This window comes from Vipera berus (assembly GCF_964194415.1).
Source record: "Vipera berus genome assembly, chromosome: 2".
In the NCBI taxonomy this organism is placed as follows: Eukaryota; Metazoa; Chordata; class Lepidosauria; order Squamata; family Viperidae; genus Vipera; species Vipera berus.
Window position 1 is genome coordinate 24,440,360 of NC_138203.1, and position 15,300 is coordinate 24,455,659.

The 15,300-nt window shown below is 41.9% G+C and overlaps 1 protein-coding gene across 1 annotated transcript in view; it reads left to right on the forward strand.

Moving 5' to 3' along the window:
- Positions 1-15,300, forward strand: part of ITGA2 (integrin subunit alpha 2) — a 79,562-nt gene continuing 64,262 nt past the window's right edge. The window contains exon 1 of the mRNA XM_081315705.1: positions 1-127. Coding sequence (XP_081171831.1) covers positions 70-127 — 58 coding nt within the window. The 5' untranslated portion in view covers positions 1-69. The remainder of the gene's footprint in view (positions 128-15,300) is intronic.

Sequence of the window (15,300 nt, forward strand, 5' to 3'; positions counted from 1 at the left end):
GCTCCGGTACTTAGCGCTGTTGCTCTGTGCCCGCCGGCGCTGCTGCAGTCTCCGCTCCTTCTGGGAACAATGGGTGATCCAAGGCGAGTTCTGGGCTGCCTGGCTCTCCTCAGCCTCCTCGGCTTAAGTAAGTTGTGGCGTTCTTTCACTCGGGCGACGGTGTGTAGTGTGTGTGTGTATGTGTTGTTTCAGCTCTGAGCGACTCCAGAATGGGAGTCTTCTCCATCCAGTCGCACGCATACTGGAGGGACGCCCTTCTTCTGAAAAGTTCCCCCAACCCGGAGAAGAGGCCTTTCCGAATACGCGTTTAATTGTAATACGTTCCCCTCTCTCCTTCGAGCGGGGTGGAACAGGTGCCGTCTAGCCCGATGGAAGCTTGGCGATCCTGCGTGGCTTCCCGGGAGCCATGAGCGTGGTTGAACACCAGTGTACCTGTACAGTACTTTCTGAAGGCAGTGTGTAGGTCCCGCGTTGAGGTCAGTGGAAGGGAGGTTTTGATGAACCTCCAGGCTGGGTGACTCTCTTTACTTTTGCTTGTTATTGGCCGCATTTCCAAAAACTGCTGTTGGGAGAAACGTTCTCTGTACTGTTTGTCCCATAAAAGCAACGGGATGAGCAGTCACACAGAAAGGGAACCTCTCAATTACCTGGTCCTGTATTGGATTACAGTAAGGCACTCAAGCTGCGGAAAAAGAGTGAAACTTAGTGGCTGAGCTCAGGTTGATCACAGAGATCTTAAGTTTACTCCACAGGGTTGTTGTGAAGATAACTTGTACAATTTATATGCTGTTTTTATGCTTTTTATGCCACTTGTCTGTAATAGTATAGGGTTTCCTGCCTGAGCAGGGCGTTGGACTAGATGACCTCCAAGGTCCCTTCCAACTTCTTCTTCTTCTTCTTCTTCTTCTTCTTCTTCTTCTTCTTCTTCTTCTTCTTCTTCTTCTTCTTCTTCTTCTTCTTCTTCTTCTTCTTCTTCTTCTTCTTATTGTTATTGTTATTATTATTGTTATTATTATTGTTATTATTATTGTTATTATTATTTTACTATATTATTGTCCCTGGGGTGGGCAGTCTTAAATATGATAAAATAAATAAATAAACTTGAAGCCCTGCAGGTCTCCTTAAGCATTTAGGAAGCTATATATGTAAATAAATATAACTTTAAGACTGATATTTCTCTTTTCAGATCACTTTAGCTATAAACCTTTTTGATATGTGGTTTCAAGTCAGTGTTCATTTCTGGACACTGTCTATACTAGTCCCTGCAGTTTTCTTGTCAAGAATTCAGAAGTGATTTGCCATTGCCATTTTTCTGGGACTGAAACAGAGTGATTGGCTTGAGGTCATTCCACTGACTCTGTGCCTATGGCAGGACTAGAACTCATTGCCTCCCAGTTTCTCGCTTGGTGCCATTACTCCAAATTGTGCCTGTATAAACCAGACTTAGAATACTTTATTTCAGTAATTCTTATACCCCTGGTATCCTCCTGATATCACCGATTTATATGAGTTATTTCACACATCATGGTTGATTTTAGCCATTTTTTTTACCAATGCAATGCCGAGTTCATGTAACATAATAAACCACATTATGGCTTATTGTGTTGGATGAACTCAGACACAGTGTGATTTTGAGAAGTAAGATTGTTTGAATTCAGTGGCACTAAATGTCTATGGAGATTCTTGGTCATCCAGGTCATGGTTGTCCCAAAGGTGCTTTTTCAAGAGGCAACTGGACTTTCTTGTTTTTCTTTGAAGACATTTTGCTTCTCATCCAAGAAGCTTCTTCAGTGCCATTAGCTTCCAAATAAATAGATAAAGGATTGTAACTCTGCTGAATTTAATCAGAGTCATACCTAAATAGAGGACTGCAGTTCAGAACTGAGATGAGATGTTATCTGAAGACTTCAGGGTGTGGTTGACTCATTTCCAGATTGCAGGCATCATTCTGTTTAGTCTAATTTATATTTACAGTTTATTCATTAAATTCATGCCAAAATCTATGGACTAGACTCACTAGAGCATCTTTTCTTCACCAGAGCTGGTTACATGATTTTGGAGACATTGATGGTGCCCTTTTATTAACAGGAGCCAGAAGAGATGAAGTACACTTTCTTGTTTAGATTAAGTGAATATGAACTGTGGATATATGAACTCGGTTGAATACTTGGATGAGTTAAGACTCCTTAGAGCCATTTTTTTGTCATAATATTTTCACCTTAACATTCCAGAGTGTAAAAAAATCAGTCTGCTACTTCATCCGAGCTTGTTATTAAGCTGGATGGCATACAAAAACATTTACCTGTGAGAAGTTCCAACTTGTTCCTAACTAAGGGAGACATTTAAGAATGTAACAGCGCTTGAGGGACCAAACCAGATACAGAGACATTAACTTTTTGCAAGAATGGTGCATGCAGAATGGCCTGTATTTTGTGCTCTTTTCTGAAAGAACGAATTTTCAGAGCATGGAACATTCTCTCTGCATTTTTATTTAATCTGTCCTTTATTCTGCTGGTGAAAGTGACTGGAGCTTAAACAAAGGCGCTGGGTTCTATTGGAACGTGAAACTGATTGCCTCATTGGTGAGAGCTACAGCAAAAGAAAAGCTTGTACTCATGATTTAATGACTTAAATTACTGATTATGCTGAGTTTAAACTTTCCAAAAGTTGAATAGGGAAAAATGCTTAAAGAATGGCTTAGCCTTAATGTTAAGCTATGTTTGCTTATACCACGGTTTGTGGGATATCTATAAGTGGATCATTCACACAATACTCAGCTTAATCATGTTATGGTTTGCTACACTTACTATAGTTTGGGGGATAGGGAGGTGCCACTGTTTTGGTCCATAGGACCAGTAGTACATTGTCAGTCTATTGCTGAAATTTAGAGGTGGGGGTGGGGATCTTGCAAAGTGTTAAAGGCATCCATTTTTGTCTCTTAAACTCCAATCAGAAAAAAAATGCCTAGTATTGAAATGGTTGGATTTCTTAAAGCATGAAAATCCTACTTTAGCTCTTTGCAAGATTTAAGAAACGATTTTTGCTACTTAGACTATCTCCTTCAAAAGCTAAGCACAGTGGACTAAAGATTTATTTGCAATTATTCTGAATGGCTGCAAAAGAGATGCTGCTGTAATTTACCTTGAGGGATGTAGTTTAACGTTTTATACATTAGTTGCAGGCCCTGCTAGGAGTTTTCTCCTGTTCCATTAGCAAAAAAAGGAGTACACAATTTATTTTCCTCCATTTGCCCCACCTGTACCTGGTGTGAGTCAGCAATTATATCAAAGCATGTGTAGGCTAACCCAGAAGAATGGGTGGGACTGCATAAATTCTCTTCTCTCTGAAATAATGCCAACGTATTAAACATATAAAAATGATGTGGGGAAAAACAAGACTATTAAATCATTTTAAGAGCAAATCTGTCTATTGAATTTTCAGTGGCGTCAAAAAAGATGCACTAGTTTCTGGGGAGGAAAATGCCAGAACAGAACAGAACAGAACAGAACAGAACAGAACAGAACAGAAGAGTTACTTTAAATGTTCACTAATCAGCATATATCAAAATGAGATTTCATTGCATTCAGCTCTCAAAAAAATACCATTATGCATATTCTCACATATACACACATATATGACACAGAAACATCACAGTCTGGTTCAAATGTAAACATATACATGGCAAAAAAAAAGAAGAAGAATCCTGCGAATTTACAAAACAGATGGCATAAGGAACAAAGCTGTTACAGATTCTAGTAGTTCTGCTATAAATACTTTGAAACCCACTCCCAGAGGGCAACAACAGAAACAGACTGTGAAGTGGGTGTGTGGGGTCTCTAACAATAGTTCAAGCTTTAAGCACATCGTGCTTATAATCAGTATTCTGAATAACAGGAAGTGAGTTTGTTAAAATGCTTCAATTGTGCCTCTATAAAAAGTGGCCAGGACAGAAGGAGAAAGATGTGCTCTCCTCATTTGATGCAACAAATGTGTGCAAATGCTGGTTTGCACACTACGCTAAAGAAAAAATACAAAGAGACCAAGTCAGATTGTCAGTTATCTGCATCCCCAGGTACTTAATGCTATTGACCTCCACAGCTGCAGCCTTGATACAAGGTAGAGTATGATTATGCTGCCTCTTTCTAAAATCCACAATGATCCCCTTTGTTTCATTATCATTCAAAACAAACTTACTTTTACTGCACCAGTCCACCAAAACCTTCACCTCCTCTCTATAAGAATCTTCATTATCATCCTGGATAAGACCCACCACAGCCTTGTCATCTGCATACTTCACAATATGATTCGTAGCAGATTCAGCACGAAAGTCATGGGTCATCAAGGTGAACAGTAACGGACTCAAAACACAGCCCTGTGGGGAACCCGTACTCAAAAAGGTGAACTGGAAAGTTTTCTTCCAACTCGCACAAACTGGGACCTATCAATAAGGAAGTCAGGTATCCAGTTATGTGAGGAAGTATTAAAACTTAATAGGCCCAGTTTGTTCACCAATTGCTGAGGAATGATTATATTGAACACTGAACTAAAATCAACAAACAGCATTTGCACTTGAGTATTTTTCTCGTCCTGAGGGACGCGGTGGCTCAGTGGGTTAGGACACTGAGCTTGTCGATCGGAAGGTCGGCAGTTTGGCGGGTCGAATCCCGAGTGCCGCGTAGCAGAGTGAGCGCCTGTTACTCGTCCCAGCTTCTGCCAACCTAGCAGTTCGAAAGCATGTAAAAATGCAAGTAGAAAAATAGGGACCACTCCGGTGGGAAGGTAACAGCGTTCCGTGCGCCTTTGGCGTCTAGTCATGCCGGCCACATGACCACGGAGACGTCCTCGGACAAGCGCTGGCTCTTCGGCTTTGAAACGGAGATGAGCACCGGCCCCTAGAGTCGGAAACGACTAGCACGCATGTGCGGGGGAACCTTTACCTTTTACCTTTATTTTTCTCGTCCAGGTGCGCCAAACAAATTAAGCACACAAGTGCATCATCTATAGAGCGGGTCTTCTGATAAGCAAATTGTAAATGACTATTAATGACTTAAATTACTGATTATGTTAAATTTCAACTTTCTAAAAGTTGAATAGGAAAAGTTAGTCAAATTAATGGCCCTAATAGCTAAATGCAGAGGCATTAACTACTTTTAAATGCATGTTATTTCAAGGGGTCTCCCACTTCCTAATTCCTACTTCTTGAAGTTTAAAAGCATCAGGCATTAGAAACATTTGCATGACATGTAAAACCTGCTAAAGTTTTCATGACTCAGTTTAGTTCTTTATGCCAGGGGTCCCCAAGCCCTGGTCCGTGAACCAGTACGGCATTCCAGCAACCGGTACACACAAACAAGCAAACTCCATCTGCAGGATACAGGGAGCCACAAAACCATGCACTTTCTGGTCCATGGAAGAACCTCTGTCTACGAAACCAGTCCCTGGTGTCCAAAAGGTTGGGGACCTCTGCTTTATGTCGTCATAGTTAAGAATGAGTTAGGGAACCATTTTTTGTATCTTCTCGGTGGCTCAGTGGGTTAGGACGCTGAGCTTGTTGATCAGAAGATCGGCAGTTTGGCGGGTTGAATCCTGAGTGCCACGTAACAGAGTGAGCGCCTGTTACTCGTCCCAGCTTCTGCCAACCTAGCAGTTCGAAAGCACGTAAAAATGCAAGTAGAAAAATAGGGACCACTACGGTGGGAAGGTAACAACGTTCTGTGCGCCTTTGGCGTCTAGTCATGCCGGCCACATGACCACGGAGACGTCCTCAGAGAAGCGCTGGCTCTTCGGCTTTGAAATGGAGATGACCACCGGCCCCTAGAGTTGGAAACAACTAGCACACATGTGCGGGGGAACCTTTACCTTTACCTTATAGTATAATACTATGGAAATGAGGAAAAAGGAAAACAAATCACAAAATTAGGCCAGTTGCAGTGAACTCTGCAGTTTAAAATCAGTTTGAAGATGATAGATTGAAGGCAGACCTTGTATTAATTGTTGTTGATGTTAGATATACACTGTCTTCAAGGGTAAAAGAAATGGTTGCTTCTATCAGCTTTGAAAATACTAAGACTGTTTGTCTCTTAACTGACTCCTGCCATCCATAACATACTCGCAGAGACCTTGCATTGACTAAGAGTAGATAAAAAGGAACATTTAAATCTGTTCATGAGAAACAAATAGTGTATAAAGACTGTACCAACAGTATTTTTAGCTCTCAGAGTCCGAAGATATCCAACATGCAACTAGCAAATAACCCAACCAGCCACTGTAGAAAGATTTGAAGACCAATAGAACTTCTCATTCAAGAAACTTTCTTGTCTTGTTCTTCCCTTTTGTTTGGAAGCTTTCCCTCACCTATTAATTGGGAGGAAAATAAATGTGTTATCACCTAGAGAGCTCATATTTCTCATAAATTTGACATCAGGGCTCAAAACAATACTCAATGTCAGAGTATTTTACCTCCCAAGAAATTCAATTGTAGAAGTTGTTAATGAACTGTATTAGAATAACAAAACTTTGCCAGCATTATCCAAAGAAAGTCTGCTAAAGTCACATACATCAGGCTATTTCAAAAACCATTAACAAATGTAACAGGTTTTTAAGACATAATTGCTGATTAATGAAATACTTGTCATCTGTTTCATATTTAAGTTGTATCTGCATAACGACCCTTTCTCTCCCCACTTTCTATTTGTCTTCCAATCCATTAGTTTAATTACTCCATGCATTTGAAGAAGTGAGCTCACTCATGCTTTTTAATAAAACATGTTAAAAAAGATGCTACTAAACTCTTCCTGATTTTCTCTTGCCACCCTCTGGGTTAGGGTACTGCAAGGATCACAAGCTGGGTGGGGTTTTTTGTTTTATTTTTGTCTTCCCATGAAGGCCCATCTGCCCCGTTTATGCTTGATAGGTTCTCTGGTGATTGGGCAAGGGGATCTGAAGTTGAATTACTTCCTTTGAGATCCCAATGTGTATTGGATTATGATGAATATGGTACAATTATTATTAGAAGTTGTATTTATAAAGGAGACTTATTTTACAGAGGTAATGAAATAGTGTAGAAAGGAAAAGAAGAACAGCTATTATTATAATGTATATTTACCACACAGCCCTAAAATAATTCAAACAGAACTCCAGCTTCTGCTAGATTAACAAAATGTTTAAGAAGACTGTGCATATAATTCAGATTAGAGACATTGAAGTCAATGGATATGTTTGTGAGTCTACATCCTTTTTCAGAAAGACTTGGCTAAGCCATGAAGTATGCTAAAAGACGGGCATTCCTCATAAAGGGCAGTTATTTTCATTTACTCATTCCAGGTGTTTTTTGGGCAGCATTGTGCAGACTTGCCACTATTTCCATGGTTACAATATTGAAAGGCATATGAGACACAAACTGCATGCCAATCAGAATAGTCTGGGATTTTTTATAACCAAAGCAGAAGTCTGAAAGTTCCAGTAATTCTTAAACAATGCTATTAGTGGATCTTTTAATAAGCTTATTTTATTCTTTATATCCATACCAATTAAGTTTTAGTAATATGTTTAAATTGGACACGGTGGCTCAGTGGGTTAGGATGCTGAGCTTGTCGATCAGAAGGTCGGCAGTTTGGCGGGTCGAATCCCGAGTGCCTACAGTGGGAAGGTAACAGTGTTCTGTGCGCCTTTGGTGTCTAGTCATGCCAGCCACATGACCACGGAGATGTCCTCGGACAAGCGCTGGCTCTTAGTCTTTGAAATGGAGATGAGCCCCTAGAGTTGGAAACGACTAGCACACATGTGTGGGGGAACCTTTAACTTTACTTTTTAATATGTTTAAATTGGGTCTTTTCCTTGTGGGGAAATATTAATCATAATAATACTATTGAAGAAATCATGGTTTCTGCATCAGAGTTGATCAAAGCAACATCCACTGTTGGAAAAAATGAATGCAAAGGCAGATAATGACCTTCTTTAGTGTTTTGCAGTCTTTCATAGGCAATCTGAAGAGATACCTGTGATTCTGCTGAGAGGGGGAGGGAGGGAGGGAGGGAGGGAGGGAGAGAGAGAGAGAGAGAGAGAGAGAGAGAGAGAGAGAGAGAGAGATGAGATCCAGTGTGTATAGCAGCTAAGTTGTTGAATTGGGAGTAGGGAGACCAGCAAACCAGTTGACTTTGAGCAAATCACTCTTGTTTGGCCTATTCATTTGTTTCCTTATTTATACCCCACATTTAAGATAGCAAACATATCCAACACACTTTTATCCTACTTTCCCCACAAGAACAAGCCTGTGAGGTGAGTTGGGCTGAGAGAGAATGACTGGCCCAAAGTCACCCAGCAGGTTTTCATGGGACTTGAACTCATGGTCTCCTGCTTTCTAGCCTGATTCCTATGTGGGGAAATTGAAAAACATCTGTCTACTACCTACTTTGGGTTTGGTAGATTACAGTGAATAGGTCTTCATCCTGCAGTAGATGGATTCAGACTGATAATATGAATAAATAATGCATGTTATACTCATTGGTCCAGGATAAAAGGAGGTTGCAAGTAGTTTTAGGTTTAATTTAAATCAACCCCGAGTCTAATTGTCCTGTAGAAGGGGCACAGAGAGGCAGGCGTAGAATGGAAAATAGAGAGGAAATAGTAGGACCAACACAGAGAGGAAATTGTACAGTTCTGCATACTACCATTTTGGCTACGGTCCCATCCTCTGCCATTATGCAGTCCCAACAGCCTGTACCCTGAGGAAATGTGACCTAAGGGTCACACTTCCTAGAAATCATAATTAGGATTGAAGCTTTGGCTTAATTTTTGCTTACTTTAGGACAGTGTTCTGCACCATTCACAAAGTTTTCTTTCTAAAAATGCAGCAAGAACCCTTGTTTCAGTCCTCTTCCTGAATTACCAGTGTAGTAGCCTTCTTTGTGAACTGAATAAATACAGATAAAGTTCAAAATACTCTTGGGTTTGGCAAGCACTATCAGAAAGTGCACATTTAAAAAACATTCATTTTTAGTATCCAATTTTAGTACCCACTGATTCCCATGGTAGTATTTAGTGGAATTTTAATTTCATGGCCCCAGAATGTTGTCTGATCACCTGTGACATTTTGGGAAATAAACTTCTTAATTATTATAGCAATCAGGTCAAATTAGGAAGAAGAAATCCAATTTGAAAGAAAAATAATATATTTGTGGAAAGAATGGAATAAGGATTATTCTTCGTTGATCAATTCAACTGCTAAGCTTGTAAGCCGCCCTGAGTCTTCGGAGAAGGGCGGGATATAAATGGAATTAAAATAAAAATAAATAAAATAAAAAATAAATTCGCTTGATTTTTTTTACCGTTGCAGATACAAATAGGGATGTGGAGAGCAATAGAAGCAGACTTATAAATAGATGCTTCCTGTATTGGGTGACACCAGCAAATGTTAAAAAAACTCTTCCCCATCATTGCAAATTAATAATGAATCGTTAGCAAACTAGTCCATTAAAGATTTCTATGTCCTTTGGCTCTTTTATTCATTAGATTTCTATCCTGCTTTCCTTCAGGAGCTCAGGGTTGCACGCACAGTACTTTTGCCCTCCACAACAACATCCCTGTGGTTGTTCAGCTGAGAAAAAGTAGCTGACCCAAAGTGAGCTTCCATGGCTGAGGGTGGACTAGAACCTTGACAATAATAATAATAATAATAATAATAATAATAATAATAATAATAATAATAATAATAATAATAATAATAATAATAATAATAATAAGAAGAAGAAGAAGAAGAAGAAGAAGAAGAAGAAGAAGAAGAAGAAGAAGAAGAAGAAGAAGAAGAAGAAGAAGAAGAAGAAGTTGAAGTTGGAAGGGACCTTGGAGGTCATCTAGTCCAACCCCCTGCTCAGGCAGGAAACCCTATACCATTTCAGACAAGTGGCTGGCCAGTCTCTTCTTAAAAACTTCCAGTGTTGGAGCATTCACCACTTCTGGAGGCAGGTTGTTCCACTGGTTAATTGTTCTAACTGTCAGGAAGTTTCTCCTTAGTTCTAGGTTGCTTCTCTCCTTGACTAGTTTCCATCCATTGCTTCTTGTCCTGCTTTCAGGTGCTTTGGAGAATAGCTTGACTCCCTTTTCTTTGTGGCAGAAAAACATGAAAAGCTCCTATTTCCCCCCAGTTCTCAATCTCTTTTATCCTTTGTTCTGTGCATAGTTATTGTTGAATAGAGTTTACTTCTGGGGTAAACATATATGGGATGTTGTTGTTAATAATCCCTGTCTGCTGAAATACAAATGCAAAAAACCCCACCCCATGTTATATCAACCCTGTGCAGAGATGAAGCAGGTTTACTTACATTTCCTATGTCAAAAACAAAGGGAAGAGATTATACCAAAGAACAAGCCCCGGAGGAACTTTTGTTTTCCTTTTATCTATAAAAAACACTTGGGGAGAAAGCTTGTTTTTATTTATGTATTTATGTATGTATGTATGTATGTATGTATGTATGTATGAATGCATGCATATATGTATGTATTTATTTATTTATCTATTTAGCAATAAATACAACTTTCCCAGAATATTCATTTCTGTTTTATTAAGATTTATTTCTGTGTTAGAGATGGAAACTTGTGGCCTTTGAAGCATGATTGAATTGCAGTTCTCAATCATCATGACCAGTGGTGCAGAATGTGGAGGACTGGTGGTTCAACATCTACAGGGCTACAGGCTTCCTAGCCCTGCTCTGTATTTCTATAAAGGACTTGATATTGATCATTGGATTAAAAGCAGAAAATACAAAAAGACTTTTCAAAAATCACCATTAAGTGTCAGCTATTCGAGGTAATCCAGACCAGGAAATCAAAATTATGAATGCTAACACTACTTTTATTATAAGGTTACAGTAACAGAATCTTGCAAGTCCTATTGAATGTCTACCCTCACTGACTATGTTCAAGAGAGGTGTCCGAAGTTGATTATAAGAGGGATGGCTATGTAAATGTTTTAAATAAATTGATAAAAGCATGATTGCTTAGGCACTTGCTGGTTTGTAATAAGCTGATTTTAGAGCCGATCAAAAGTAATAGGTAATCGTGTTTGATGGTAAAAATGTTTACAGTTTTGATTGAATTATGTTTCATCAAGCTGATGATGGCTCCTAGTGACAAGATAGACAGACTTCATTTAACATCGCTGTCCTGAATTTTCTGGTCTTCCAGTGATGCATCCAACACTAATGTAATTGAATGCATCAACTTTGCTATTGTTCATCTTCTTTTTCTCTTTCTTTCCACCTTTCCTGGCATTATAGATTTCTCAAGAGAGGTAGGTATTCATCTTGGTCATATGGAAGATGGAAAATGAAGTCTTTCCTATCTTGTCTTACTAAGTATTTCTATAGATCAGGGGTGTCATCTGGAAGCCGCACCCACCCCATTGCTGGCAATGGCAAAACTGTCCCGATACGTTGCGCGATGTTGCGTGATGTCGAGAGTTTGACATGTCTGCTATAGATGCTTTTTCTCTTCAGCCTGCTCCCAAATAGTTAGAAGAAAGAAGTCCACCTTCTACTTCTACAACTGTTCTATATGTGATATTCTGCTAGTATTTTCCTGAGACATTCACAGAATTGGAGACATTTTGTCAAAATGATAAAAGCAACATTGTGGCGTCATAATACAGGCTCTGCCATTTTTGAACATTGCCTCCTTTGTGCATATTTTTATTTTATTTATTTATTTTATTAGATTTATATACCGCCCCTCTCCAAGGACTCGGGGTGGTGTACAGGGCAATTAAAACGCTAACAACACACAAGGTATAAAAATTAAAATAAGATTAAATCAATAGCCCTAAGTAATAAATACATTCTAAAATTTAATTTTTTTTAAAATTTAAACTCTAAAATCCAATCCCTCAGTCCAGGCCGGCCTGTTCAAACAACCAAGTCTTCAGGTTGCGGCGAAACAAGCGAAGCTCGGGAGCCATCTGGAGCTCAACTGGAAGCTGATTCCAGAGGGCAGGCGCGCCCACAGAGAATGCTCTCCCCCTGGGAGCCACCAGTCGACATTCCCTGACCGACGGCACCCTGAGGAGGCCCTCTCTGTGGGAGCGCACAGGGCGATGGGAAGTTAACGCCGGCAAGAGGTGCTCCTGTAAATAACCCGGACCCATGCCATTTAGGGCTTTATAGGTCATTACCAGCACCTTGAATCTCACTCGGAAGACAACTGGAAGCCAATGCAGCTCGCGGAGCAGAGGTGTTACATGGGAGTATCGGGAGACCCCCATCACAACTCGCGCAGCCCTGTAGATAGGGCTCGCAACTTCGGAGTCTTCCTAAATTCACAGCGTTCCCTAGAAGACCATATAGTAGCTGTGACTAGGTGGGCCTTCGCCCAGGTCCACCTGGTGCGCCAGTTGCGGCCCTATCTAGACCGGGATGCCTTACGTACGGTCACTCACGCGCTCGTGACCTCTCGTCTGGACTACTGCAACGCTCTCTACATGGGGCTACCCTTGAAGACCACTCGGAGGCTCCAACTGGTACAGAATGCAGCCGCGACACTCCCATGTCACACCTTTGCTCCGTGAGCTGCATTGGCTTCCAGTTGTCTTCCGGGTGAGGTTCAAGCTGTTAGTAATGACCTACAAAGCCCTACATGGCATGGGTCCGGAATACCTTGGGGAGCACCTGCGGCCGGCGTCAACTTCCCTCCGCCCAGTATGCTCCCACAGAGAGGGCCTCCTCAGGGTGCCACCGGTCAAAGAATGCCAACTGGTGGCCCCCAGGGGGAGGGCGTTCTCTGTGGGCACGCCGGATTTATGGAACCATCTTCCAGTCGAGCTCCGGATGGCGCCTGATCTCCGCTCCTTCCGGCGCAATCTTAAAACCTACCTTTTTGAACAAGCTGGCCTGGCCTGATGGGATGGGGTTGGGTTTTATAAATCGGTCTTAACTTTTTAATCTGTACTAATTTATTACGGGCATTGCTGTTTAATTACTTTTTAATTTTTGTATCTTGTTTTTTATTATGTATTGCCCTGTTCACCGCCCTGAGTCCTTCGGGAGAAGGGCGGTATACAAATTAAATTAATAATAATAATAATAATTCTGCACCAGCTGGAGCCTCTGAGTGGTATTCAAGGGCAGCCCCATGTAGAGAGGGTTGCAGTAGTCTATCCGAGAGGTCACGAGCGCATGAGTGACTGTGCGTAGGGCGTCCCGGTCCAAATAGGGCCGCAACTGGCGCACCAGGCGAACCTGGGCAAAAGCCCCCCTAGTCACAGCTCCTATATGATCTTCAAAATTGAGCTGTGAATCAAGGAGGACACCCAAGTTGCGAGCCCTATCGACAGGGAGTAACACCTCACCCCCTATAGATAAAGATGGAATAGAATGGACAACCTGAGATGCCAATACGCACAGCCACTCGGTCTTGTCGGGATTTAGACGAAGCCTGTTCCTCCCCATCCAGACCTGAACCGCCTCCAGGCAACAGGACATCACAGAGAGGGCATCACTGAGTTGATTTGGGGTGGAAATAAAAAGCTGGGTATCATCAGCGTACTGATGATACCCCACCCCAAAACCACGAATGATCTCGCCCAGCGGCTTCATATATCTATATGAACAGGAGAGGCGAGAGGACCGACCCCTGAGGGACTCCACAAATGAGAGGCCTCGAGGCCGACCTCTGTCCCCCTGTCAACACCAACTGCGAACGACCCAGAAGGTAGGAGGAGAACCACTGTAAGACAGTGCCACCCACTCCCAACCCCCTGAGGTGCCACAGTAAGATACCATGGTCGATGGTATCAAAAGCCGCTGAGAGGTCTAATAGGACTAGGACAGAGGAGCAACCCCTGTCCCGAGCCCGCCAGAGATCATTCACCAGTGCGACCAATGCCGTGTCCGTGCTGTACCCAGGCCTAAAGCCCGATTGGTAGGGGTCCAGATAATCCACTTCCTCCAGGAACAGAGGAAGCTGATGAGCCACCACACTGTCAACAACCTTCGCTAAAAAGTGAAGGTTGGAGACCGGACGATAGTTATTCAAAATAGCCGGGTCCAGGGCAGGCTTCTTGAGGAGGGGCCTCACCACCGCCTCCTTCAAGGCAGTGGGGAAGCTACCCTCTCTCAAAGAAGCAGTTATTACTGCCTGGAACCAGCCTCGTGTCCCCTCCCGCACTGCATAAACCAGCCAGGAGGGGCACGGGTCCAGTAAACAAGTGGTGGAACTCAGCCTCCCCATGATCCCCATATGATGGATGCATCTGAATACGATTTGTTCTTATTTGTCCGTTTCCTTTATAAAAAATAGAGATTCTATATTTCATGGATGGTACATGTTTAAAATATAGTACGTGCACTCTCAACTCAAAATATGGACATATCTTTGAGTTGTTGTTGTTGTTAGCTGCGAAGTCGTGTCCGACCCATCACGACCCTATGGACAACATTCCTCCAGGCCTTCCTGTCCTCTACCATCTTCTGGAGTCCATTTAAGCTCACGCCTACTGCTTCAGTGACTCCATCCAGCCACCTCATTCTCTGTCGTCCCCTTCTTCTATTGCCCTCGATCTTTCCCAGCATTAGGCTCTTCTCCAGTGAGTCCTTCCTTCTCATTAGGTGGCCAAAGTATTTGAGTTTCAGCTTCAGGATCTGGCCTTCTAAAGAGTAGTCAGGATTGATCTTCTCTAGGACTGACCGGTTTGATTGCCTTGCAGTCCAAGGGACTCGCAGGAGTCTTCTCCAGCACCATAGTTCAAAGGCCTCAATTCTTTGGCGCTCAGCCTTTCTTATGGTCCAACTTTCACTGCCATACATTGCAACTGGGAAGACCATAGCCTTGACTATACGCACTTTTGTTGACAGGGTGATGTCTCTGCTTTTTAGTGTGCTGTCTAGATTTGCCATGGCTTTCCTCCCAAGGAGCAAGCGTCTTTTAATTTCTTGGCTACAGTCCCCATCTGCAGTGATCTTGGAGCCCAGGAAAATAAAATCTGTCACTACCTCCATTTCTTCCCCATCTATTTGCCAGGAATTGAGAGGGCCAGATGCCATAATCTTGGTTTTCTTAATGTTAAGTTTCAACCCAAGTTTTGCACTCTCCTTCTTCACCCGCAACAAGAGGCTCTTTAGTTCTTCTTCACTTTCTGCCATTAGAGTGGTATCATCTGCGTATCTTAGATTGTTGATATTTCTTCCGGCAATCTTAATTCCAATTTTTGATTCATCTAGCCCTGCCTTTCTCATGATGTGCTCTGCATATAGGTTAAATAGGCAGGGTGACAGTATACAGCCTTGCCGGACTCCTTTCCCAATTTTGAACCAA